General features: G+C 38.6%; 1 protein-coding gene across 1 annotated transcript in view; it reads right to left on the bottom strand.

Annotated features, from left to right (window-relative positions):
- The window catches only part of ABCA13 (ATP binding cassette subfamily A member 13), a 471,542-nt gene that overhangs the window by 24,836 nt on the left and 420,512 nt on the right, over positions 1-26,194 (bottom strand). The window contains 2 exon segments of the mRNA XM_031013046.3: positions 4,253-4,345; positions 24,837-24,940. Coding sequence (XP_030868906.2) covers positions 4,253-4,345; positions 24,837-24,940 — 197 coding nt within the window.

The following is a 26,194-nucleotide window of genomic DNA, read 5'->3' as shown; positions in this document are numbered from 1 at the left end:
TTGTGATGTCACCGGGCATGTGCCGGACTCACTCTCTGCACTTGTGAGTACCAAAGCAGGCATAAACTGCATCAGACCTACCTCTGTATCCCCTCGCTGGGTTTCAATAAACATTTGTTAAAGAAATATTAAATGTCAGAAGCAAACAGCCTCAGTTTTACCAGCAAAAGATCTAATATTGATTGACTTTTCTTAAATTGTGACTCAGGTAAGAAACAACATCACAGTTAACATAACAACTTGATATCAATGGATAGACATACACACTAGATAGTGGCCTATTGCATTTTTTTTTCTCAGAGGCCCTTCTCCATGGATGATTGGTACAGACCGGTCACAGAGAGCTTTAGGTTATCCATAGATCAGGGGTCCAAGGAACTTGCTTTTTAATACAACTCTATAATCTCAAAGTGTTTGGAAATTCACTACGTAGATAATAGCTCTGAAACAAGCTATTAAAGATTCCCAGGAAGAACAAAAGTCTGTACCAAGGAAGAGAAGGGGGACTTCAGAACCCTTGGTACAGCCAGAGCTCCCTGCCTTCCTCTGCAAAGTGGGCAAGCCTGGCTTCCTCCAGGCAGGCAGAATGTGATTGGCCCTGCACTTATGGCTCCACTCAGCCTCAGTGAGTCCTGGAGTGTGTGTATTAACCATGCCTATTATCTTCTGTATTCTAATACTTTGAAAATGTGGGGACTTGCTGACTCTGGAAGAACTGCCCCTCCCAGAGCTAGCCAATTCCTAAAGATAGTAAACAACTTGCAAATAAATTCATTTTTTCAAATACAAACCAGCTGACCCAGAGCACACATCATCTCAAACACCTCCTCTAAGGGGCTCTCACATGTTAAGCCACAATCCACCTCCCCCAGTCACCCCAGGCATAGGTACTAGACAACTAGGGACAACCCCTATGCTGCACAGCCCACTAAAGTTATTCAAAGTAGCAGATCCTAGGCCTGTTTGCCCTATTTCACCCCTTCCTTCCAATAGAAATCACAATACAATCCCTTGCTCAGGTTTCCTTCCAGCTGCCCTCTGCCTCCTGGCTGACCTGATGCTCCCTCATGGGACCCTGTGTGCCATGCCCCTATTATTGGAAACTGTAATACATGGTATTTTCAAAGGCAGTCGTTTCCTGATCTGTTGGCCTTATTGTACTTCAATTTTTCTATTAACACACTATATTTTAAAACAGTTGGCTAAGGATGAGGTCAGTCCAGGAATGAAGCAGGATGCTGGGGTGTTAATGCTCTGTTAGGAGCATGGGAATGGGATTTGGTGTCCTCTGCGGAAACCCTTCTCTGATGGTGAAGTGCATGTACCAAGGTTTTGCTTAAGACCCAAGAAAGCAACTCAAATGAGCACAGCAGGAAGGAAGAGAATCAGAGCAGAGTCAGGTATGGGTTTACGGGGCTGACTGAACTGACAGAGGGTGGGAAGGAAAGACAGTGCCACCTGCAGACTGGGGTAGAAAGTGATCCCTGTGCTTGGGTCTTGCTCCCCATGCTCAGGAAGGTGGGATGAACTCAGGGAGCCCAGGTGGGGTCTGAAGTCCCATGGAAGAGCTGTTTCTCATCTGAGGCCCCATTTCTCTGAGGGCTGTGCCTGGGGCAGAGAGTGAGGTAGGAAAAGTTCTTTGGTTTGGGAAATTTCACTTCACTTTCTATTTTGTTTTTTCCTCTTATGTATCTGTCCCTACTTGCCACGGACATTCTTCCCTCTATATTTCTGTGGCTCCTCATTTTTCTGATCCTTACATTCCTTTTCCACTTTCCCCACTTCACCCTGAAAAATGGCTGCTTTGTCCGAGTGAACTGCCGTAGCAGGTGCAAGCCTCAGCTTCCTGTCACGGGCGAATTTGCTGAGACCTGCACTGAAGGGTTCCCGATTGTTCATGAGGTCAAGGTCAGCACTGCAATTCAGAAGCTAAAGGTGACTAAACCCTCGTGCTCTCCTGGCTTCACTGCACTAGGCTCTCATTGCAGGCTCTTGTTGCACCTGCCCCTCCCAAGGGGAGCTGGTCTCTGAAGCCCAAGCCCTGCCCTCTGGGTCCCCCCTCTGTGGGATTTCTGTAGCTCCTCTCTTCCGTTCTCCCTCTGGGCAGATGTCTCCCAGCCCAAGCCTGGGACCCTCCTCACCAGCCTCCTGCCTCTCCACGGGGAAATCCTGACACCCAGATCCCTGCCCAGATTCAGCCAAAATCTTCCCTCCAAAACCCTCGCCTTCTCCTGAGTTATCTCCTCAGAACCTCTTCCCTCACCCAGACCCTACTCTTCCTTATTCATGTTCCTAACAATTCATGTTCATGGAAAGAAAGGGATGGAGGGGAGGAGGAAGGAGCCCCACTACAAGTTCTCTCATCCATCTCCACACCTCCACGTCAGAGAAATGGGTTCTGATGTTGCTAACTCCCAGGTACGGATGCCGAAGTTTATGAAAAATCTAGTTATTGTTACCATCTATGTCATGATCAATCCTTTATTCTTTATCTCAATATTATAGAAACAGGCATCATCATGTGTTTGTTTATTATAAGTTTATAGTTATAGGAGAATAAGCATTTTACAAATTATTTTATTTTACTTACTTTTTAATTGTTTTCTGACTCTGTCACGCAGGCTGGAGTGTAGTGGCACAATCATGGCTTACTGCAGCCTCGATCTCTTGGACACAACTGATCCTCCTACCTCCTAAGTAGCTAGCACTACAGATGCACCCCACCACACCTGGATATAATTTTTTAAAATTAATTTTTAAAAAATGTTTTGTAGGAATGAGGTCTCACTATGTTGCCCAGGCTGGTCTCAAACTCTGGTCCTCAAGTGATCCTCCCACTTCATCCTCCCAAAGTGTTAGAATTACAGGTGTGAGCCACCATACCCAGCCACAAAGTATTTTTTAAATTTTATTAAGTTTGATGTTTCAGTGAATAACCCACAAGCCATTTCTTGTTTAATATAGTCCTATAGTTCATATCCACTAACAATTCATGCTCAACCCATATATCACATTATGGGAACCCAAACTCTGAAGTAGGCACAGATTTTCCAGTATGTAGAATGCAACAGCTAGAGAAAACCTATCCCCATGTGCTTCGTCCTGCTGGCTCTTGTGGGAAACTTTTGTAAACATAAATCAGACATAAATCACCCAACAATCAGGAATGGGTTATAAAACTTTATGTAGGCATTCATAAAGGTTGGAGACCATGAAATATTATTTTTCTTTTGACGATACTTATTAAAGATGGGCAGAGTACATACCCAGAATAGTTTCCAGTAGGTGCATCTGACCAGTGGTTGACCCGAAGCAGCAAGCAACTGTGAGGTTGACCATCCCAGCAGTGCCTACCTCTAAAAATGGACAGTCACTCCCTACTATGTCATCTCAATCCTGAGCATCAGCTATTTTCTCCATAAATTAAAAGTATTTAAAATTTACATATGACTATTTACCAGATCTCTGCTTGAGAATCCTAACCTTAAAAACACTGAATAAATGAAAATAAGAGATTTATCAACATAAATGAATAAATTATTCTACATAAGAATGACAGGTTAAACAAATCAAAGGAAAATTGGACGTGTATTTAGGCAACTTTAATTTTTTTTAATGTTATACCAGGATGTAACAATGCTCACAAAAATTGATAACAAAATTATTAAGATTCCAAAAAGGAAATAAAGAAAATACATGAAGAGAATTAACCAGGAAGAAATATAAAGGATCAATGAGCACAGGAAAGCAGTCTTTAGTGTTTCATAATCCAAATGGAAAGCAACCATAACAACCCTCTCCTACTCTTATAAATTGATGGTCTTTTTCAAAAGGATAGTGTTTGGTAGGATAAAATGGGAACTTTGATTCACTGCAGATGAGGGACATATCAGTACAGCCTTTTCATAAGGCATTTTGTGTGTAAAGAGGACATTTTGTGTCCTGTCATCATCTTGACTCTGCAATCTTACTCTCACCCCTATCAATGTCACTACAATGAGGGAGCAATGTCCTCCTGGCAAGAGAAAAGCAAAATGTCTCCCTTACAGGGAGAACACTAGACTGTGTTTGGGAGTTGCTATGTGTTTGACTTACCAGCCACAGTATTTTATCCTCTCAGAGCCTTCATCTCCTATTTTATGCCAGCAGGTAATTGGAACATACTTGCCTCTAAAGCATCTCCAGTCATAACCCTGCATCATGCTATTGATTTCATAGTAAATATCTAAGCAAAAGGAGAACTTCAACGCACCTATTTTTGATGTGCTGAGGAGAACCAAGACATTTGAAGCTGCCGTTAACCATTATGGCCAGTCTTGTGCAAAGAGCCTCACACTCCTCCATGCTGTAAAGAAGGAAAAGAGACAAAAATGAGCCATTTTCTGAAGAGGGGAGGGTTGGGTCAAACTTTTCAAAACAAAAAGGCGACAAGATACCATTAGGGCAAATTACTTAATTTTTTTATACAGAAATCTCATGTTAACCAAATTAAAAGCTTTTGAAAACAATAAGGTTTTATTTAGACAGCTAATTTTACAATTAACAAAAAATCCGTATTTTCTTTTTTATTTATTATTTTATTTTATTATTATTATACTTTAAGTTTTAGGGTACATGTGCACAATGTGCAGGTTAGTTACATATGTATACATGTGCCATGCTGGTGTGCTGCACCCATTAACTCGTCATTTAGCATTAGGTATATCTCCTAATGCTATCCCTCCCCCCTCCCCCTACCCCACAACAGTCCCCAGAATGTGATGTTCCCCTTCCTGTGTCCATGTGTTCTCATTGTTCAATTCCCCACCTATGAGTGAGAACATGCGGTGTTTGGTTTTTTTGTTCTTGTGATAGTTTACTCAGAATGATGATTTCCAATTTCATCCATGTCCCTACAAAGGACATGAACTCATCATTTTTTATGGCTGCATAGTATTCCATGGTGTATATGTGCCACATTTTCTTAATCCAGTCTATCATTGTTGGACATTTGGGTTGGTTCCAAGTCTTTGCTATTGTGAACAGTGCCACAATAAACATATGTGTGCATGTGTCTTTATAGCAGCATGATTTATAGTCCTTTGGGTATATACCCAGTAATGGGATGGCTGGGTCAAATGGTATTTCTAGTTCTAGATCCCTGAAGAATCGCTACACTGACTTCCACAATGGTTGAACTAGTTTACAGTCCCACCAACAGTGTAAAAGTGTTCCTATTTCTCCACATCCTCTCCAGCACCTGTTGTTTCCTGACTTTTTAATGATTGCCATTCTAACAAAAATCAGTATTTTCTTATACCAGGAAGACCAGCTATAAAATATATAGGAGAGAAGCATTTAGCAATAGTACAAAAATACAAAATAAGAATAATCTTAACAAAGCAATGTGAATGTTTTATGAAAAGAAACAAGGAAGCCTTACTAATAGGCACAAATGAAATATTGAATCAATGGAAGGAGGCATGGAAGAAAAGAAAAGAATGGATATTTTGAAAATAGAAAAACTGTTATAATATGAAAATTAGTGTAATATAAAATAATATTAATATGTTAGTATAAATATTAAATATTACCTTAAGTGTAAACATAAAACATAAGTAAATTAATTATATGTAAAATATAAATAAGTTATATTTTAATATAGTGCATAATATAAAATATAATACCATAAATAACATTTTAATGTGTAATTATAATTTAAATTATATTTTGACATTTCAATTTGAAATATGTTACAAAATTGGTAATCTATAATTATATTATTATAATAATGAAAATATATTATAATACAGATATAGTAAATCTAATCAAAATTTTACATTTATCACTCCCATGAGAAAATTTTAAAATAATTATAAAGTATACCTTTAAAATTACTTAGTGAAAGGAAGAAAAATAATGAAAGAGGAATCATGAAAGAAGACTTGCTCCAGAAAACATAAATATTTTCTATATAACTAAAATAATTGCAATTCAGTAATACACTAAAGAATTACAGGGAACAAGATGTTACTATCTTATATACATAATGATTTGAATATGGGAAGATATTTTCTAAGCAGAAAAGCAATGGAAGAAGCTATTAAGGGATTTGTAGTCATTGTGTCTTAACACAGCAAACTAGCATTAAAAAATTCCAGCCAGGCATGGTGGCTCACGCCTGTAATCCCAGCACTTTGGGAGGCCGAGGTGGGTGGATCACCTGAGGTCAGGAGTTCGAGACCAGCCTGGCCAACATGATGAAACCCTGTCTCTTCTAAAAGTACAAAAATTTAGCCAGGTGTGGTGGGGGACACCTGTAATCCCAGCTACTCAAGAGGCTGAGGCAGGAGAATCACTTGAACCCGGGAGGTGGAGGTTGCAGTGAGCTGAGATTTTGCCACTGCACTCCAGCCTGGGTGAGAAGAGTAAGACTCCATCTCAAAAAAAAAGAAATAAAAAAATTCCAATAGACCTACTGGGTAGAGATTGATATACTTACTATAAAGAACTCATATATGTTAGTTTAAAACAAAATAATAAAAATATAATAGAGAAAAAAGGGTAAATAACATGTAGAGACCATTCAAAGAACTGCTCATGGGTAATAAACATACCAACAAATTATAAAATATAAACCATTAAATCAAATTGATTTTAAAACTATTTTCTTGCTGGAAAAGTGTTCATGTGTACTTTTGTGTATTGTAGAGAAAAACGAGGGGTTTTTATTTCCAATCGTCACTTCAAAAACAATGAGTTCTCAAATAAAAAAAAAAATACCCAGAAAGTTAAGGCCATTTTCTCAGTAATTCTCAATATGTCATCTCATATATTGCTGGTCGGAGTAAAAATTGGCATAACTTTTTGAACACCAATTTGGCAGTAATTACTTTCCTAAGAACTTACCCTAGAAAACACTGAAAATATAAATGCATGTAATAACTTATTTATAATAGTAAGCATCTGGAAACAGGTAAATGTTTCACAGTAGGAGAATATATCACTCATTTAAGTAAGAGTTCATCCATGTGTTAGCTATTAAAATGAGGTTCACTAAAGTCAATTAATCACATGGAGAAAAGTTCATAGTATAGCAATGGTAAAATGACAATGTGTATTCAGAGAATTGCACAGGTATGTTAAAAAACTACCTAGGAAGAAAAACACACAAAAAAGTATGACTGTCAATATCTCAAAAATGAAATTAATGATGGATTTTCTTTACTTATTTTACTATTTTGCATAACCAAATACTCTACAGGAAGCATGTGTTATTTATATTATTGGAGAACAGTCATAAAGCAGTCTCCTAGGTGGGTTAATGGGCATTCAGATCAAGATATTTCTCAGCCTTCCATGCACCTCAATATGGACATGCAACAAACTCAGCTCAATGGAATGCACAATTTCTGGGTCATGTTGAAATACAGCAAGCCACTTGACCTGGATTTTGTTTTTCTCCACTTCCCTTGAGCTAGGATGTAGATACGGTGCTGATGAGTCAACATCAACCATGATGATGGTGATGGTGGCACGGTGGAAAGAACCCAAGGCCTTGGTTGGCCTGATGATGCACAGCCCACTGACATGAATTTAGCGAGAGGAAAAAATGTGTCTTGTCTGGGCCACTGTAAGTTGAGGTTTCTTTGTTATAGTTGCTTAGCATGAAGTCCAAGAGATACATGTCATAAATTTTCCAAATATGCTTTATATATTTTCCTGTACAAACACATATTTCTTTAATTAATTTCAATTTAAAAGTAATCATCTTATGGGTGCACTGTAGGTACTCTAAAGAGGTAGAATGTTAAGTCACTTATATATTAGTTATTTAAACATAGTTCAGACAAGTGGAGGTCTAATATGGTTTGTGTTTGTGTCCCCACCAAAATCTCATATCAAATTGTGATCACCTGTGTTGGAGGAGGGGCCTGGTGGGAGGTAACTGGATCATGGTGACCGATTTCCCCCTTGCTTTTCTCATGATAGTGAGTTCTTGTGAGATCTGTTTGTTTAAAAGTGTGTAGCACTTCCCCTTTCACTCTCTTCCTCCTGCTCTGGCCATGTAAGACGTGCCCACTGCCCCTTTGCCTTCTGCCATGATTGTAAGTTTCCTGAAACCTCCCTAGCCATGCTTCCTGTACAACCTGTGGAACCGTGAGCCTGTTAAACTTCTTTTCTCTATGGCAGTGTGAAAAGAAACTAATACAGAAAATTGGTACAGACAGAGGGGCATTGCAATAAAGATACCTGAAAATGTGAAAGCAGCTTTGGAACTGGATAATGGGCAGAGGCTGGAACAGTTTGGAGGGCTCAGGAGAAGACGGGAAAATAAGGGAGTTTGGAACTTCCTAGAGGCTTGTTAAATTGCTATGACCAAAATGCTGATAGTGATACAGACAATAAGTCAAGGGTGACGAGATCTCAGATAGAGATGAGAAACTTATTGGAAACTGGAGCATAGTTCAGTTTTGTTATGCATGAGCGAAGACATGATCTGAAATTCAAATTTTTATTTAAAAGGGAAACAGAGCATAGAAGTTTGGAAAATTTGCAGCCTGACATCATGGCAGAAAAGAAAAACACATTTTCTGAGGAGGAGTGGCTGAAGAAATTTGCATAAGCAAAGAAGAGCTGAATGTTAATAGCCAAGACAATGGGAAAAATGCCTCAAAAGCATTTCAGAGACCTTCTAGGCAGCCCCCCTCGCATCATAGGCCTGGAAGCCTAGGAGGGAAGAATGATTTTGTGGGCTGGGCCCAGGGCCCCACTGCCCTGCATAACCTCAGGACACTGCTCACTGTGTTGCAGCTGCTCCAGCTCCAGCCATGGTTAAATTGTCCCAGATAAATCCCAGGCTACTGGTCCAGAGAGTGCAAGCAGTAAGCCTTGGTGGCTTCCACATGGCAGTAAGCCTGCGGATGCACAGAGGGCAAGAGTTGAAGCTTAGGAGCCTCCACCTAGATTTCAGAGGATGTATGGAAACACCTGGATGTCCAAACAGAAGTCTGCTGCATGGACGTGGCTCCCGTGGAAAACCTCTACTAGGGCAGTGTAGAAGAGAAATGTGGGATTTGAGCACCCACACAGAGTCCCCACTGGGGCACTGCCTAGTAGAACTGTGAGAAGAGGGCTACCACCCTCCAAACCGCAGAATGGTACATCCACTGACAGCTTGCACTGCGCTCCTGGAAAAGCCACAGGCACTCAATGCCAGCCCTTGAAAGCAGCCTTGGGAGCTGAGCCCCGCAGAACCACAGGGGCGGAGCTGCTCAAGGCCTTGCAATCTACCCCTTGCTTCAGTGTGGCCTGAATGTGGGACATGGAATCAAAGGAGATTATTTTGGAGCTTTAAAATTTAATGACTACTCTGCTGGGTTTTGGACTTGCTCAGGGCCTGTAGCCTCTTTCTTTTAGCTGATTTCTTCCTTTTTGTTCAGGTGTATTTGCCCAGTGTCTGTACTCTCATTGTATCTTGGAAGTAACTAATTTGTTTTTTTTATTTTACAGGCTCATGCAGAAGGGCCTTGCCTTTTCTCAGATGAAACTCTGGACTGTGGACTTTTGAGTTCATGCTGAAATGAGTTAAGACATGGGGGAATCTTGAGAAGGGATGATTGTGTTTTGCAATGTGAGAAAAACATGAGATATGGGAGAGGCCAGTTATGAAATAATATGATTTAGATTTGTGTCCCTGCCCAAATATCATGTCAAATTGTAATCCCCAATGTTGGTGGAAGGGCCTGGCTGGAGATGATTTGATCATGGGGCAGGTTTCCCTGTTGCTATTCTTGTGATAGTGAGTGAGTTCTCATGAGATCTGGTTGTTAACAAATGTGTAGCACCTTCCCCTTGACACTCTTTCTCCTTCTCTGGCCACGTAAGATGTGCTAGCTTCAAAAAATAAACACAAAATTTCCTGTATGGCTGGATAATCTAATCAGTACAGAAATATGGCTAGGCAATGCAGAGATTTCAGGAGTTATATTGGAATTCATGATGTTGGATGTGTGAGAAAAAAGTAGTGTTGGTCATTCTTGATTATACTGATTTCAACTCCCTTAGTAAGAAAAGTAGTATGCAAGGTTCTTATCCTCAGTTTCCTGCTCCATGCTTTACCAAGATTCCCTGGGGTAAGGAACCAGAAGAGGCAATGATAAATAAACTCAAAATTAAGGGGGAAATGTCCAATACAAGACTTTTCTTCAACAAAGTCTGCCATTTTAGAATCACAGAATAAATCATAAGCTTCCCCACTCTTCATCGACAGTGAGTAATTTTGATCTTTGTACTGCATGGATATGGACAGATTTATGGAAATGAATATATATTTAATGTGAAACCAAATGAATAGGAGGACATAAAAGAGAAATTGCAATGATATGCAGTCTTTCTGAGAACAATCTAATAATTATATGAGAAATAAATGAAATTTTTATCGTGACACCAGTTTATCCAATCTTAGAACCTCTGCATGAACATGAAGGCTCATGTTCTCATGCCAGCAAACAAACTCCAGCAAAATAAATACAAGAATGTAGAGAGTTTCTAGAATTGGCAAAGCAAAATGATCGTTTTAAGCAAACACATGTATGCATTATGATAAAGTTGAAGGTTTATCAAATTTAATTCATTTCAATGTAAAATTTTATTTTCTGAAGTAAAATACAAGAAAAACAACAACAACAACAAAAAATCCCAGGGTAGGACTTCCAACTAGGGTCAAATGAAGAAACTGGTAAATTGTTTTCTCAAAAAGCAACGATGAATCTGGACAAAATTAACAAAAATAGCCATTTCAAAATTCTGAAAATTGAACAAAAAGCATACCACAATCTAAGAAGCACTTTTAGCTGACAAATTGCTAAACTTAGGATAAGAAGACTGATAATCAGTGGCATTCCAGCCATAGGCTGCTCCCCACTCTCCCTAGTTTCGAAAACACGCAACTACTGGCAGGAAGGGCAGACCATGAGGATCAGCAGCTTCTCTGCCCCAGCTGAAGAGGGTGCAAACAATTTGGACCATTGGGTAATGCCCAGGTCCAGTGACACTGTTGATATACCTGATTATTTGGGAGCCAAATAAACAGAAAAAGCCAGTTCCTCCAGTATCTGGCCTCTACTAGACTGGAATTACGTGGATGTAGCATGCATATAGCTGCGGCTGCATGTATGTGCAGCTGAGATTGGAGAGGGCCCAGACCAGCCACATGTTCTTTGTGAACCCAGAGGCTGTCCACATGCACATAGGAGAGACACAAAAGGAGCCAGTAAAGTTAGGCTAACATGAAAATAGCCTGAACTTTTAATTTCTTCACTACCCACGCACAGATACATTTGCAAAGACAAAAACCTTGTTGGCCTCAGGTGGTTGAGCACAACTTGTGCCCAGTCACTCACTAGCAACTAGCCTATGCATAAACAGAATGACTCCTATGAGCCAGTCTTAAAAAATGAGAACAAATTTTAAAAAACAAACTGGCTGGGCATGGTGGCTTATGCCTGTAATCCCAGCACTTTGGGAAGCCGAGGTGGGTGGATCACCTGAGGTCAGGAGTTTGAGACCAGCCTGACCAACATGGTGAAACCCTGTCTCTACTAAAAATACAAAATTTAGCTGGGCATGGTGGCAGGCGCCTGTAATCCCAGCTACTTGGGAGGCTAAGGCAGGAGAATCACTTGAACCCACAAGGCAGATGTTGCAGTAAGCCGAGATTGCATTGCTGTACTCCAGCCTGGGCAACAGAATGAGACGGTCCAAAAATAAAAATAAAAAATAAAAAAATGAGTAGAGGAGTAGGTAGCTACTCACTAAAGGAGAGTTTTCACAGATTTATCTCAGGCAAATAAGTAAGACACAAACACAAAATAAACAAATAAACTTTTTGCAAATTGGCAACAATAACCACCACAGGGGAGGGGGAATCAGAATCCAGACCTGCTACAATTATCTAAAATGTGCAGTTCTCAATACAAATTTTTAAGGCATGCAAAGAAACAAGAAAGTTTCTCCCCATAACTGGGGAGGAAAAAGCAGTCAAAAGAAATTGTTCATAAGTGTTCTCAGATGCTAGACTTAGAAGAAAAAATTTAAATGCAGCTATTATAAACATCATCAAAGAACTAACGAAAACCAAGTTTAAAGAATTAAAGAGAGAGCTGGCAAGATGGCCGAATAGGAACAGCTCCAGTCTGCAGCTCCCAGAGAGATCGACGCAGAAGGTGGGTGATTTCTGCATTTCCAACTGAGGTACCCGGTCCATCTCATTGAGACTGGTTGGACAGTGGGTGCAGCCCATGGAGGGTGAGCTGAAGCAGGGTGGGGCATTGCCTCAACCTTGGAAGTGCAAGGGGTCAGGGGATTTCCCTTTCCTAGCCAAAGGAATCTTGAGAGACCGTACTGGTAGGAACGTGCACTCCGGCCCAGATACTGCGCTTTTCCTGTGGTCTTTGCAACCAGCAGGCCAAGAGATTTCCTCCAGTGCCTGGCACCTGGCTCAGCGGGTCCCACCCCCACAGAGCCCAGCAAACTAAGATCCACGGGCTTGAAATTCTTGCTGCTAGCACAGCAGTCTGAGGTGGACCTGGGATGCTCAAGCTTGGTTGGGAGAGGGGCATCCGTCCTTGCTGTGGCTTCAGTACACAGTTTCACCCTCAAAGTGTAAACAAAGCCCTCAGGAAGTTCGAACTGGGTGGAGCCCACTGCAGCTCAGCAAGGCTAAGTGTCTCTCTAGATTCCTCCTCTCTCGGCAGGGCATCTCTGGAAAAACGGCAGCAGCCCCAGTCAGGGACTTATAGATAAAACCCCCAGCTCCCTGAGACAGAGCACCTGGGGGAAGGGGTGGTTGGGGGTGCAGCTTCAGCAGACTTAAACGTCCCTGTCTGACAGCTCTGAAGACAGCAGTGGTTCTCCCAGCACAGTGTTCGAGCTCTGATAAGGGACAGACTGCCTCCTCAAGTGGGTCCCTGACCCCTGTGTATCCTGACTGGGAGATACCTCCCAGTAGAGGCTGACAGACACCTCATACAGGAAAGCTCTGGCTGGTATTTGGTAGGTGACCCTCTGGGATGAAGCTTCCAGAGGAAAGAACAGGCAGCAATCTCTGCTGTTCTGCAGCCTCCACCACTGACACCCAGACAAACAGGGTCTGGAGCGGATCTCCAGCAAACTCCAACAGACCTGCAGCAGAGGGGCATGACTGTTAGAAGAAAAACTAACAAACAGAAAGGAATAGTACCAACATCAACAAAAAGGACGTCCACTCAGAGACCACATCTGAAGGTCACCAACATCAAAGACCAAAGGTAGATAAATCCATGAAGATGGGGTGAAACCAGAGCAAAAAGGCTGAAAATTCCAAAAACCAGAACACCTCTTCTCCTCCAAAGGATCACAACTCCTCGCCATCAAGGGAACAAAACTGGATGGAGAATAAGTTTGATGAACGGACAGAAGTAGGCTTCAGAAGGTGGGTAATCACAAACTCCTCCGAGCTAAAGGAGCATGTTCTAACCCAATGCAAGGAAGCTAAGAACCTTGAAAAAAGGTTAGATGAACTGCTAACTAAAATAATCAGTGTAAAGAAGAATATAAATGACCTGATGGAGCTGAAAAACACAGCAAGAGAACTTCGTGAAGCATGCACAAGTATCACTAGCTGAATTGATCAAGTGGAAGAAAGGATATCAGAGACTGAAGATCAACTCAATGAAATAAAGCAAGAAGACATGATTAGAGAAAAAGAGTGAAAAGAAATGAAGAAAGCTTCCAAGAAATATGGGACTATGTGAAAAGACCAAATCTACATTTGATTGGTGTACCTGAAAGTGATGGGGAGAATGGAACCAAGGTGGAAAACACTCTTCAGGATAGTATCCAGGAGAACTTCACAAACCTAGGAAGGAAGGTCAACATTCCAATACAGGAAATACAGAGAACACCACAAAGATATTCCTTGAGAAGAGCAACCCCAAGACACATAATCATCAGATTCACCAAGGTGGAAATGAAGGAAAAAATGTTAAGGGCAGCCAGAGAGAAAAGTCGGGTTACGCACAAAGGGAAGCCCATCAGACTAACAGTGGATCTCTCTGCAGAAACCCTACAAGCCAGAGGAGAATGGGGGACAATATTCAGCATTCTTAATGTACAGAATTTTCAACCTAGAATTTCATATCCAGCCTTTACAGACAAGCAAATCCTTTACAGACAAGCAAATGCTGAGAGATTTTGTCACCACCAGGCCTGCCTTACAAGAGCTCCTGAAGGAAGCACTGAACATGTAAAGGAACAACTGGTATCAGCCACTGCAAAAACATACCAAATTGTAAAGACCATCGATGCTATGAAGAAACTGCATCAACTAACAGGCAAAATAACCAGCTAGCATCATAATGACAGGATCAAATTCACACATAACAATATTAACCTTAAATGTAAATGGGCTACGTGCCCCAATTAAAAGACACAGACTGGCAAATTAGATAAACAGTCAAGACCCATGGGTGTGCTTTATTCAGGAGACCCATCTCATGTACAAAGACACACATAGGCTCAAAATAAAGGGATGGAGGAATATTTACCAAGCAAATGGAAAGCAAAAGAAAGCAGGGATTGCAATCCTAGTCTCTGATAAAACAGACTTTAAACCAACAAAGATCAAAAGAGACAAAGAAGGCCATTACATAACGGTAAAGGGATCAATGCAACAAGAAGAGCTAACTATCCTAAATATTTATTCACCCAACACAGGAGCACCCAGATTCATAAAGCAAATTCTTAGAGACCTACAAAGAGATTTATACTCCCACACAATAATAGTAGTAGACTTTAACACCCTAATGTCAATATTAGACAGATCACTGAGACAGAAAATTAACAAGGATATCCAGGACTTGAACTCAGCTCTGGACCAAGCAGACCTAACAGACATCTACAGAACTCTCCACCCCAAATCAACAGAATATACATTCTTCTCAGTACCACATCACGCTTATTCTAAAATTGACCACATAATTGGAAGTAAAACACTCCTCAGCAACTGCAAAAGAACGGAAATCATAACAGTCTCTCAGACCACAGTGCAATCAAATTAGAACTCAGGATTAAGAAACTCACTCAAAACCGCACAACTACATGGAAACTGAACAACCTGCTCCTGAATGATTACTGGGTAAATAACGAAATGAAGGCAGAAATAAGGATGTTCTTTGAAACCAATGAGAAAAAAGGCACAGTGTACCAGAATCTCTGGGACACATTTAAAGCAGTGTGTAGAGGGAAATTTATAGCACTAAATGCCCACAAGAGAAAGCTGGAAAGATCTAAAATTGACACCCTAACATCACAATTGAAAGAACTAGAGAAGCAAGAGCAAACAAATTCAAAAGCGAGCAGAAGACAATAAATAACTAAGATCACAGCAGAACTGAAGGAGATAGAGACACAACAAATCCTTCAAAAAATCAATGAATCCAGGAGCTGCTTTTTGAAAAGATCAACAAAATAGACAGACTTCTAGCCAGATTAATAAAGAAGAAAAGAGAGAAGAATCAAATAGATGCAATAAAAAATGATAAAGGGGATATCACCACTGATCCCACAGAAATACAAACTACCATCAGAGAATACTATAAACACCTCTATGCAACTAAACTAGAAAATCTAGAAGAAATGGATAAATTACTGAAATAATATACACCCTCCAAAGACTAAACCAAAAAGAAGTCAAATCCCTGAATAGACCAATAACAAATTCTGAAATTGAGGCAGTAATTAATAGCCTACCAACCAAAAAAAGTCCAGGACCAGATGAATTCACAGCCAAATTCTACTAGAGGTACAAAGAGGAGCTGGTACCATTCCTTCTGAAACTATTCCAATCAATAGAAAAAGAGGGAATCCTCTGTAACTCATTTTATGAGGCCAGCATCATCCTGATACCAAAACCTGGCAGAAAAAGAACAAAAAAAGAAAATTTTAGGCCAATATCCCTGATAAACATCGATGTGAAAATCCTCAATAAAATACTGACAAACTGAATCCAGCAGCACATCAAAAAGCTTATCCACCACAATCAAGTCAGCTTCATCCCTGGGATGCAAGGCTGGTTCAAAATATGCAAATCAATAAACATAATCCATCACATAAACAGAATCAACGACGAAAACCACATGATTATCTCAATAGATGCAGAAAAGGCCTTCGACAAAATTCAACAGCCCTTCATGCTAAAAACTCTCAATAAACTAGGTATTGATGGAACATACTGCAAAATAATAAGATTATTTATGAAAAACCCACAGGCACGATCATATTGAATGCGCAAAAACTAGAAGCATTCTCTTTGAAAACCAGCACAAGATGAGGATGCCCTCTCTCACCACTACTATTCAACATAGTGTTGGAAGTTCTGGCCAGGGCTATCAGGCAAGAGAAAGAAATAAAGCGTATTCAATTAGGAAAAGAGGAAGTCAAATTGCCTCTGCTTGCAGTTGACATGACTATATATTTAGCAAACCCCATCATCTCAACCCTAAATCTCCTAAAGCTGAGAGGCAACTCAAGCAAAGTCTCAGGATACAAAATCAATGCGCAAAAATTACAAACATTCCTATATACCAATAACAGACAAACAGAGAGTCAAATCATGAATGAACTCCCATTCACAATTGCTACAAAGAGAATAAAATACATAGGAATACAACTTACAAGGAATATGAAGTACCTCTTCAAGGACAACTACAAACCACTGCTCAAGGAAATAAAAGAGGACACAATCAAGTGAAAAAAACATTCCATGCTCATGGATAGGAAGAATCAATATCATGAAAATGGCCATACTGTCCAAAATAATTTATAGATTCAATGCTATCCCCATCGAGCTACCACTGACTTTCTTCACAGAATTGGAAAAAAAAAAACCACTTTAAATTTCATATGGAACCAAAAAAGAGCCCGCATAACCAAGACAATCCTAAGCAAAAAGAACAAAGCTGGGGGCATCACGCTACCTGACTTCAAACTATACTACAAAGCTACGGTAACAGAAACAGCATGGTACTGGTACCAATACAGATATATAGACCAAGGGAACAGAACAGAGGCCTCAGAAATAACACCACACATCTACAACCATCTGATCTTTGACAAAACTGGCAAAAACAAGCAATGGGGAAAGAATTCCCTATTTAATAAATGGTGTCGGGAAAACTGGGTAGCTATATGCAGAAAGCTGAAACTGGATCCCTTCCTTACACCTTATAGAAAAATTAACTCAAGATGGATTAAAGACTTAAATGTAAGACCTAAAACCATAAAAACCCTAGAAGAAAACCTAGGCAATACCATTCACGACATAGGCATGGGCAAAGACTTCATGACTAAAACACCAAAAGCAATGGCAACAAAATCCAAAATTGACAAATGGTATCTAATTAAACTAAAGAGCTTCTGCACAGCAAACGAAACTACCATCAGAGTGAACAGGCAACCTACAGAATGGGAGAAAATTTTTGCAATCTTTCTATCTGACAAAGGGCTAATATCCAGAATCTACAAAGAACTTAAACAAATTTACAAGAAAAAAAGAAACAACCCCATCAAAAAGTGGGCGAAGGATATGAACAGACACTTCTCAAAAGAAAACATTTATGCAGCCAACAAACATATGAAAAAAAGCTCATCATCACTGGTCATTAGAGAAATGCAAATCAAATCCACAATGAGATACCATCTCAGGCCAGTTAGAATGGTGATCATTAAAAAGTCAGAAAACAACAGATGCTGGAGAGGATGTGGAGAAATAGGAACACTTTTGCACTGTGGGTGGGAGTGTAAATTAGTTCACCAATTGTGGAAGACAGTGTGGCAATTCCTCAAGGATCTAGAACTAGAAATACCATTTGACCCAGCAATCCCATTACTGGGTATATACCCAAAGGATTATAGATTATTCTACTATGATGACACATGCACACATATGTTTACTGAGGAACTGTTCACAATAGCAAAGACTTGGAACCAACCCAAATGCCCATCAATGATAGACTGGATAAAGAAAATGTGGTACATATACATCATGGAATATTATGCAGCCATAAAAAAGAATTAGTTCATGTCCTTTGCAGGGACATGGATGAAGCTGGAAATCATCATTCTCCGCAAAGTAACACAAATCAGAAAACCAAACACCACATGTTCTCACTCATAAGTGAGTTGAACAATGAGGACACATGGACACAGAGAGCATCACACATCGGGGCCTGTTGCGGGGGTGGGAGGCTGGGTGACGGATAGCATTAGGAGAAATACCTAATGTAGATGACAGGTTGATGGGTGCTGCAAACCACCATGGCACATGTATACCTATGTAACAAACCTGCACGTTCTGCACACATACCCCATAACTTTAAGTATAATAATAAAAAATAAAAAGAATTAAAGAAAAGTCTGACAACAATATTAGTAAGTGGGGATTCTGAAGAAGGGGATAAAAATTATAAAAAAAATAAATCAGTTAAAGATTACAAGAAATTAAGGAAAAATTCACTAGAGGGGTCAACACCAGATTCAAAATGGCAGAGGAGTCAGTGAACACATAGATCAATAAAGATTATCCAATCCAAAAATAGAAAAAAACAAGACTAAAAAAAATGAGCAAGAACTCAGACTTGTGCGATAAGATCAGAGTTTCAACATACACGTAATGGAAGACCAAAAGAAAAGGAAAGATAGATAGGACCAGAAAAAGTATTTGAGTAAATAATGGCCAAAATTTTCTCACATTTTTCATATGGACAGATATGCGTCAGAAATGACAATTGTATGGATTACTATTTAAGACTGTGGATATCTCTTTTTGATATATTTTCTTATCTTCTTTAAAAGATTTAAAAGTGTATAAAGTGAAACTTAAAATATGCCTTATTGGATTTATAGCATATAAAATGTAATATATATGGTAATAATAGCACAAAGAAAAAGGGAGGAAATAGAGCCATATTAGGGCAAGATTACAACACTTTTCTAGAATTAAGTTAGCATCAAGATGTATACTATCATCCTTAGACTAGCCAGTAAGAACATAACTAAAAAAAATAGATAAAACATTAAATACAGTACACTTTAAATTATTCATTTAATATATAAGGCTGCCAAGTAGAAACAGATACAAGAAACACAGGAGACATTATGTAAAAAATAGCAAAACAGTCAATGTTACTTCAGCCATATCAATAATTACATTAAATGTGGGACAGTTTAAATACCTCCCACAAAAGGCAGACATTGTCAGATTGGGAAAAAAAAAACAATATCCAACTATACACAATCAATAGGAAACACTCCTATTCAAAGACACAAATTATTTGAAAGTAAAAGAATATGAAAAGATATACCACACAAACATTATCCAAAAGACAGAGGCAATGGCTATTTTAAGAAACAAAATAGGATTTAAGATAAAACATACTGCTAGAGTAAAACAGAGACATTTCATAATGATAAGAAAGTCAAAATATTAGTATGATAGCAATTAAGAATGCATATTCACCTAACTACACAGACTCCAAATATATGAAGCAAAAACTGACAGAATCTAAAGAAGGAAAAGAAAAATGTAACAATTATACTTGAATATTTCAATATCTTATTTTCAGTAATTGATAGAATACCCAGGAAAAAATTCACAAGAATACAGAATACTTAAACAACACTGTCAAACTAACTTGCTGTATATACAATATTCCATCCAACTACTACAGAATACATATTCCTTTGCATAGACAGTTCTCTAGGATAGACCACATGTTAAGCCTGGAGTAAAAAACTGCAGCCCATTGGCTAAATCCAGCCTGCCACCATTTTGTGGGGGATAGGGGGAGAGGAACAAATAAAATTTTATTGGAATATAACCACAATTATGCATTTACCTAATACTGGTGGAAGCTTTCACACTACACAGTGGAGTTGGATACTGCAGTACACACCATACGACTTGCAAAACCAAATACTCAGTAATGGGATTGCTTGGTCAAATGGTATGTCTAGTTCTAAATTGATAAACTGAATGTAATCAAAATTTAAAATATTTGCACTTCCAAAGACATTATTAATAAAATGGAAAGACAGCCATAGACTGGAAATACATATTTGCAAATCATTTATCCAGCAAGGGACTTCTATTCAGAATATAGGAATACCTGCTACATAAAAAGAACTATTACAATTCAAAAATAATAGATAAAAAACAATTAAAATATGGTGTTTTATAAAAAAAAAACTGTAACCCCTCTGGTAGGCCATTAAAAAGTCATAACAAATTTAAAAGGATGGAAATCATACAACTTATTTTATCTAATGACAACAGAATTAAATCAGAGATGAATAACAGAAAAATAAATCTCTTAAAAATCTCCCAGTATCTGAAAATTGAATGACACTTCTAAATAAACTAAGGTTCAAAGAAGTAATCACAAGAGAAATTGAAAAATATTTCAAGATAATGAAAAATTTTATAATAGAAGGAAAAAGCTGAAGGAATAACACTTACTGTTTTCAAAACTTAATAGAAAACAACCATAATCAACATGATATTATTGGGTGAGAAAATAAGCATACATATCAATGGATAATAATTGAGAGTCCAAAAATAAATCATACAATAAATAATATAATAAAGGTGCTATGACAATTCAGTGGGATAAAAGATAATCTTTTCAAGGAAGAGTGCTGAAATAATTGGATATTAACATGCATAAAAGTGAATTTATATCCTTTTCTCATACTATACACAAAACTTAGCTTGAAATAGATCAAAGACTTAAATATAAGAGCCAAAATTCTAAAATTTTTAGAAAAAAAAGATAGAAGAAAATCTTTAGGACTTCATTTGAACAAATAGTTCTTAGATGAGACACCAAAAGCACAAACCATATAAAAATAAATCGATAAACTGAATGTAATCAAAATTTAAAATGTTTGCACTTCAAAAGACATTATTAATAAAATGGAAAGACAGCCATAGACTGGAAATACATATTTGCAAATCATTTATCCAGCAAGGGACTTCTATTCAGAATATAGGAATATCTGCTACATAAAAAGAACTATTACAATTCAAAAATAATAGATAAAAAACAATTCAAATATAAAGGATCCTTACAAAAATTAACATACTCTTACCATCCGATCCAGCAATCACATTCCTTGGTATTTACCCAAAGGAGTTGAAAATATGTTCACACAAAAAACTGCACACGGATCCTTAAGCAGCTTTATTCAAAATTGTCAAAACTTGGAAGCAACCAAGATGTGGTTCAGCAGATGAGTGGATAAATAAGCTGTAGTACATCCAGATAGTGGAATATGACTCAGGACTGAAATGAAATGAGCTATCAAGCCATGAGAAGACATGGGAGAAACTAAATGAAAAAAGTCAGCCTGAAAAGACTACATACTATATGATTCCAACTATATGGCACTGTGGAAAAGGTAAAACTATGGAGACAGTAAAAAGATGAGTGGTTACCAGGGGTTAGGCGGGAGGGAGAGATGAATAGGTGGAACACAGAAAATTTTTAGGGCAGAGAAACAATTCTATCTGATACTATAATGGTGGATTCTTATTAGATATTTGTCCAAACCCATAAAATGTCCAACATCAAGAGAGAACCCTATGTAAATTGGATTGGGGTGGTAATGTGCTGTCAATGTAGGCTCATCAATTTTAATAAATGTATCACTCTGGTAATGTACGCTGACAATAGGGAAGGATATGCATGTGTGAAGGCAAGGAGGGATTTAAAAAATTTCTGTACCTTCCTCACAATTTTTCAGTGAACCTAAAACTATTCTAAAGTATAAAGCCATTTTTAAAAAATGGAGGATGGAGGAGATATTGGAATAAATATTTCACTAAAGAATTAATACAAATAACCAATAGGCACATGAAAAGATTCTAACAGCGTTAGTCCTTAGGAAAATGTGAATTAAAACCCCACTTCACTAGGATGCCTATAATGAAAAAAGACAGACAGTAGTGACAAGGGTGTGGAATAAAGGAGACTCATCATTGTTGCTGGGAACATATACTGATAAGGCCAATTTGGGAGATAACTCTGCAGTTTCTTAAAGTGTCAAATACAACTTACTATTCAATCTAGCAACTTGACTCAGAAAAATCTAAAAAAATTAAAACATGTCTATACATACAAAGACATTTATATGACTGTTCATAACATATTATTCATAATAGCAAAACACTGGAAACAACCCAAATGCTCATCAACTGGTGAATGGATAAATAAAAGTGGTATAGCTATAAAATGGGATACCGTTTGGAATGAAAAGGAGCAAGCTATTGACATAAAACGCAATGGATAGCCTTTAAAAGTGTTGCCATAGGCTGGGCACGGTGGCTCACGCCTGTAATCCCAGCACTTTGGGAGGCCCAGGCGGGCGGATCACAAGGTCAGGAGATCGAGACCATCCTGGCTAACACGGTGAAACCCCGTCTCTACTAAAATATAAAAAATTAGCCAGGCTTGGTGGCAGGTGCCTGTAGTCCCAGCTACCCGGGAGGCTGAGGCAGGAGAATGGCGTGAACCCAGGAGGCGGAGGTTGCAGTGAGCCAAGATCGTGCCACTGCACTCCAGCCTGGGCGACTGAGCAAGACTCTGTCTCAAAAAAAAAAAGTGTTATGATAAATAAAAAAAGAGATGCAGCAGACTACTGATTATACGATTCAGTTAATGAAATATCCATATAAAGCAAATTTACAGAGGCAGAAAGCCATCAATGTTTTCCTAGGTGGAGGTTTTGGATGCTAATTTTTTTGTTGTGGTTGTTGTTTATGAGACGGAGTCTTGCTCTGACGCCCAGGCCGGAGTGCAGTGGCCCGATCTTGGCTCACTGCAAGCTCCACCTCCTGGTCTCATGACATTCTCCTGCATCAGCCTCTTGAGTAGCTGGGACTACAGGCGCCCGCTACCACGCCTGGCTAATTTTTTGTATTTTTAGTAGAGATGTGGTTTCTCCGTGTTAGCTAGGATGGTCTTGATCTCCTGACCTCGTGATCCGCCCGCCTTGGCCTCCCAACGTGCTGGGATTACAGGCATGAGCCATGGCACCTAGCCTCAAATGCTAATTTAACTGAAAGTAAGCATGAGAAAATTTGGGGGAGGTGACCCAAATATTCTAAGGCTTATTTATGGTAATATTTGCACAAGTCTATAAATTTACTAAAGAATCATAGAATTCCATACTTACAGTGGTTAAGTTATATCAAATGTAAATTATACTTCAGAAAATGGCATTTAAAAAAAACAACAGTGTAAAGTTTAGTCTGACAGTGAAAATTGGGGAATGTTAAGCAGTATAGACAAACCTATCAGTGAACGAATTTTTTTAAAAAAGAAAGAGCCCAGAGATAGAAAATTAAGAAAAGTCTACTTTGACATGAAGCAATGTGAGAAATGTGTGAATGGCTGAGTTCTTCACAATACATTGGCTTTGCAGCCAGTAACACCTGTTACAGGAAATGGCTGTAAGATTTATGTGTAATAGGATTATGCATGCTGAGTTATAGCATTTAATAGTATTTTTACGTAAACTAATAATGCTGCAGTAATCAGTAAAGTCTCCTGAGGTCCTCTCAGAAATCTCACGTTTCAAATGATAGGGCTAGCTTTATATTTCACTCCTGGTAACAAGAGCTGGGGTACTCAAGCATAGACTGAATGATTTAGACTGTTGGGAAGCATGTTTCCATCAGTCCCTTGTGTTCTTACGTGTCTTGCCATGAATTCCAAGAATATAAGGCCCTAACTGCTCTTTAACTGGGCCATTTCTCAAAGTTATGCTAGTAGCAAACAATCATGGAAGAAGCGACACCTCCTCCCAAACCAAGGGCTGGCTTCCTTATCAGATGTTATAAGGTAGTAATTTCACTAGATTTGGCATTCCTCTCCTCTGTGTGCAGGCATCCATTAGTCCAATAGAAACTGGGGTTTAGGGAACCAATGAGAAACCATGCTGACACTCTGGCTACTGTTCTTGCTGTGAGCAATAAAGTCTTTCATCTCCTACCCAGAAGTCTCATTTCTTCTGTCAACATCCATAAAACTGTATCAAGCTAAATTTGTTAGCTTGCAAAAGGGCAAAATGTGAGATCTTTGGCAGCTCTTGACATCTTATTCACAGTATATTTTACTTAAACATAAAGACAAAACAAGTCTAAACGTTAAAGCCTGGTCTTTATTACATCATTAGAATTTGTATTAGTTAAATCATATTGCTCACTCCCCATAAGTAGGTTTTATGAAATCTATATTTGTAATTCTTTGTGGGCTAGAACAGTGTATTAGAAAGTTAAAAAGAAGCCAATGGTTTTGAAATCTAATTACAAATTTAATTATGTGATAAAGAAAATGTTAAACCAGATTCAGTAACCTGTTAAGTATTTTAGTTCAGCTAATTCTACCTGCTGAAATAATAGGCCTTGGATGGAAAGGATCTGAAAGATCCCTCAGGAAGACCTGAAAATGGTAGTCTAGCACTCATCCTTGAACAGTAGCAATGGATGAGGCAAGAATATCATCTTTGGACACAGAACACTAGGTTCAAATTCTAGCTCTGCCACCTATTTGCTATGTAAACTTGGTTATATAACGTAATCTCTCATGGCTTCAGTCTCAATTTATACAATGAGGGCTAACAATAATATCACCATTATTGTGTTGTAAAGATTAAGAAATGTCTATGTGTAGCACTGTGCAGGTACCTAAATGCACTTCTTAACCTTTGTTACTCAGTCTTATCAGGAAATGGCTACAAGAGAAACTGGAACTCACCTGTGGGAGGTCAGCACTGCAGCACAGCCTTCCCGAACCTCCTTCATTATTGTTTGCCACAGGTACCGCTTAGAGCAGGGATCCATCCCAGAGCTGGGCTCATCCTGAAGGAAAGGCAACACAGAGTAATCAGCATTTGAAAAACACAAATAGAAATATACACAATGACATGGGAGGCCAGACCCCAGGTGAAAGAAAAATCTCTGCTCTGGCTCTAACAGGCACCTCTCCAATTGGCTTTGTTGCACTCTGCTCAACAAAGCCAGAATGATAGGGGAACGTGAGAGAGCAATGAGTGAGTGCCTGACTCCTCCAGCCATGCAGCATGCTACCCAGGAGCCCCACTTCTTTCTCACCTCATCCAGAGAAATTCAAAAAACAGATCAAAATTATAAAAAAAAAGAACCAAATAGAAATACTGGCGCAGAAAAATAAAATGAAATTAAAAACATAATAGAGAAAAGCACATTTGATCAAGCAGATTAAAAAAATCTGTGAACTTGAGGGCAGATTATTTGAAATTATCCAGTCAAGGAAAATTTTAAAAAAATAAAAAAGAATTAAGAAGAACAAAGAAAGCCTGACAGGGTTTATGGCACATTATCCAGAGACCTAACTTTTACAATATGAGATTTACAAAATAAAAAAGGTGAGAAAAAGGGGCAGCAGAATGCTTATTAAATAAATAATGGCTGAAACATTCCCAAATTTGGATAAAGAGATAGACATTTGAACATCAAGATATATGAAGCTTAAAAGTTCCCAAATAGCTTCAACCCAACAAATTATTCACTGAGATACGCAATAATCAAACTGTCAAAAATGAAAAACAGAATTTTCACAGCAACAAGAGGAAAAAAAAGGCTCATGACATACATCCACAAGGCTATCAGTGGATTTTTCAGAAGAAATCTTCAGGATTGGGAAAGAGTGGGCCTATGAAAGAAAAAAAACCTGCCAAATAAAAATACTTTACCTACTTTACCCAGCAAAGCTGCCCTTCAGAGATAAAAAAGAGATAAAGAATTTCCCAAACAAAAGCTGAAAGAGTTCATTGACACAATACCTGTCTTATAAAAAAAAAAAAATGTTCCCAAACAAAAGCTGAAAGAGTTCATTGACACAATACCTGTCTTATAAAAAAAAAAAAATGTTCCCAAACAAAAGCTGAAAGAGTTCATTGACACAATACCTGTCTTATAAAAAAAAAATGCTAAAGGGGTTCTTCAAAACAAAAGGATTCTAATTAGCAACATGAAATTATAAAACTCACAGTAAAGTTAAGTATACAGCCACATTCAGCATACTTTAATGCTTTAATGTTGGTGTATAAATCACTTATAATGGTAATATTCAGA

The sequence above is a fragment of the Gorilla gorilla genome, chromosome 6, assembly GCF_029281585.2.
Source record: "Gorilla gorilla gorilla isolate KB3781 chromosome 6, NHGRI_mGorGor1-v2.1_pri, whole genome shotgun sequence".
Taxonomy (NCBI): Eukaryota; Metazoa; Chordata; class Mammalia; order Primates; family Hominidae; genus Gorilla; species Gorilla gorilla.
This window is presented reverse-complemented; position numbering and strand designations above follow the sequence as displayed.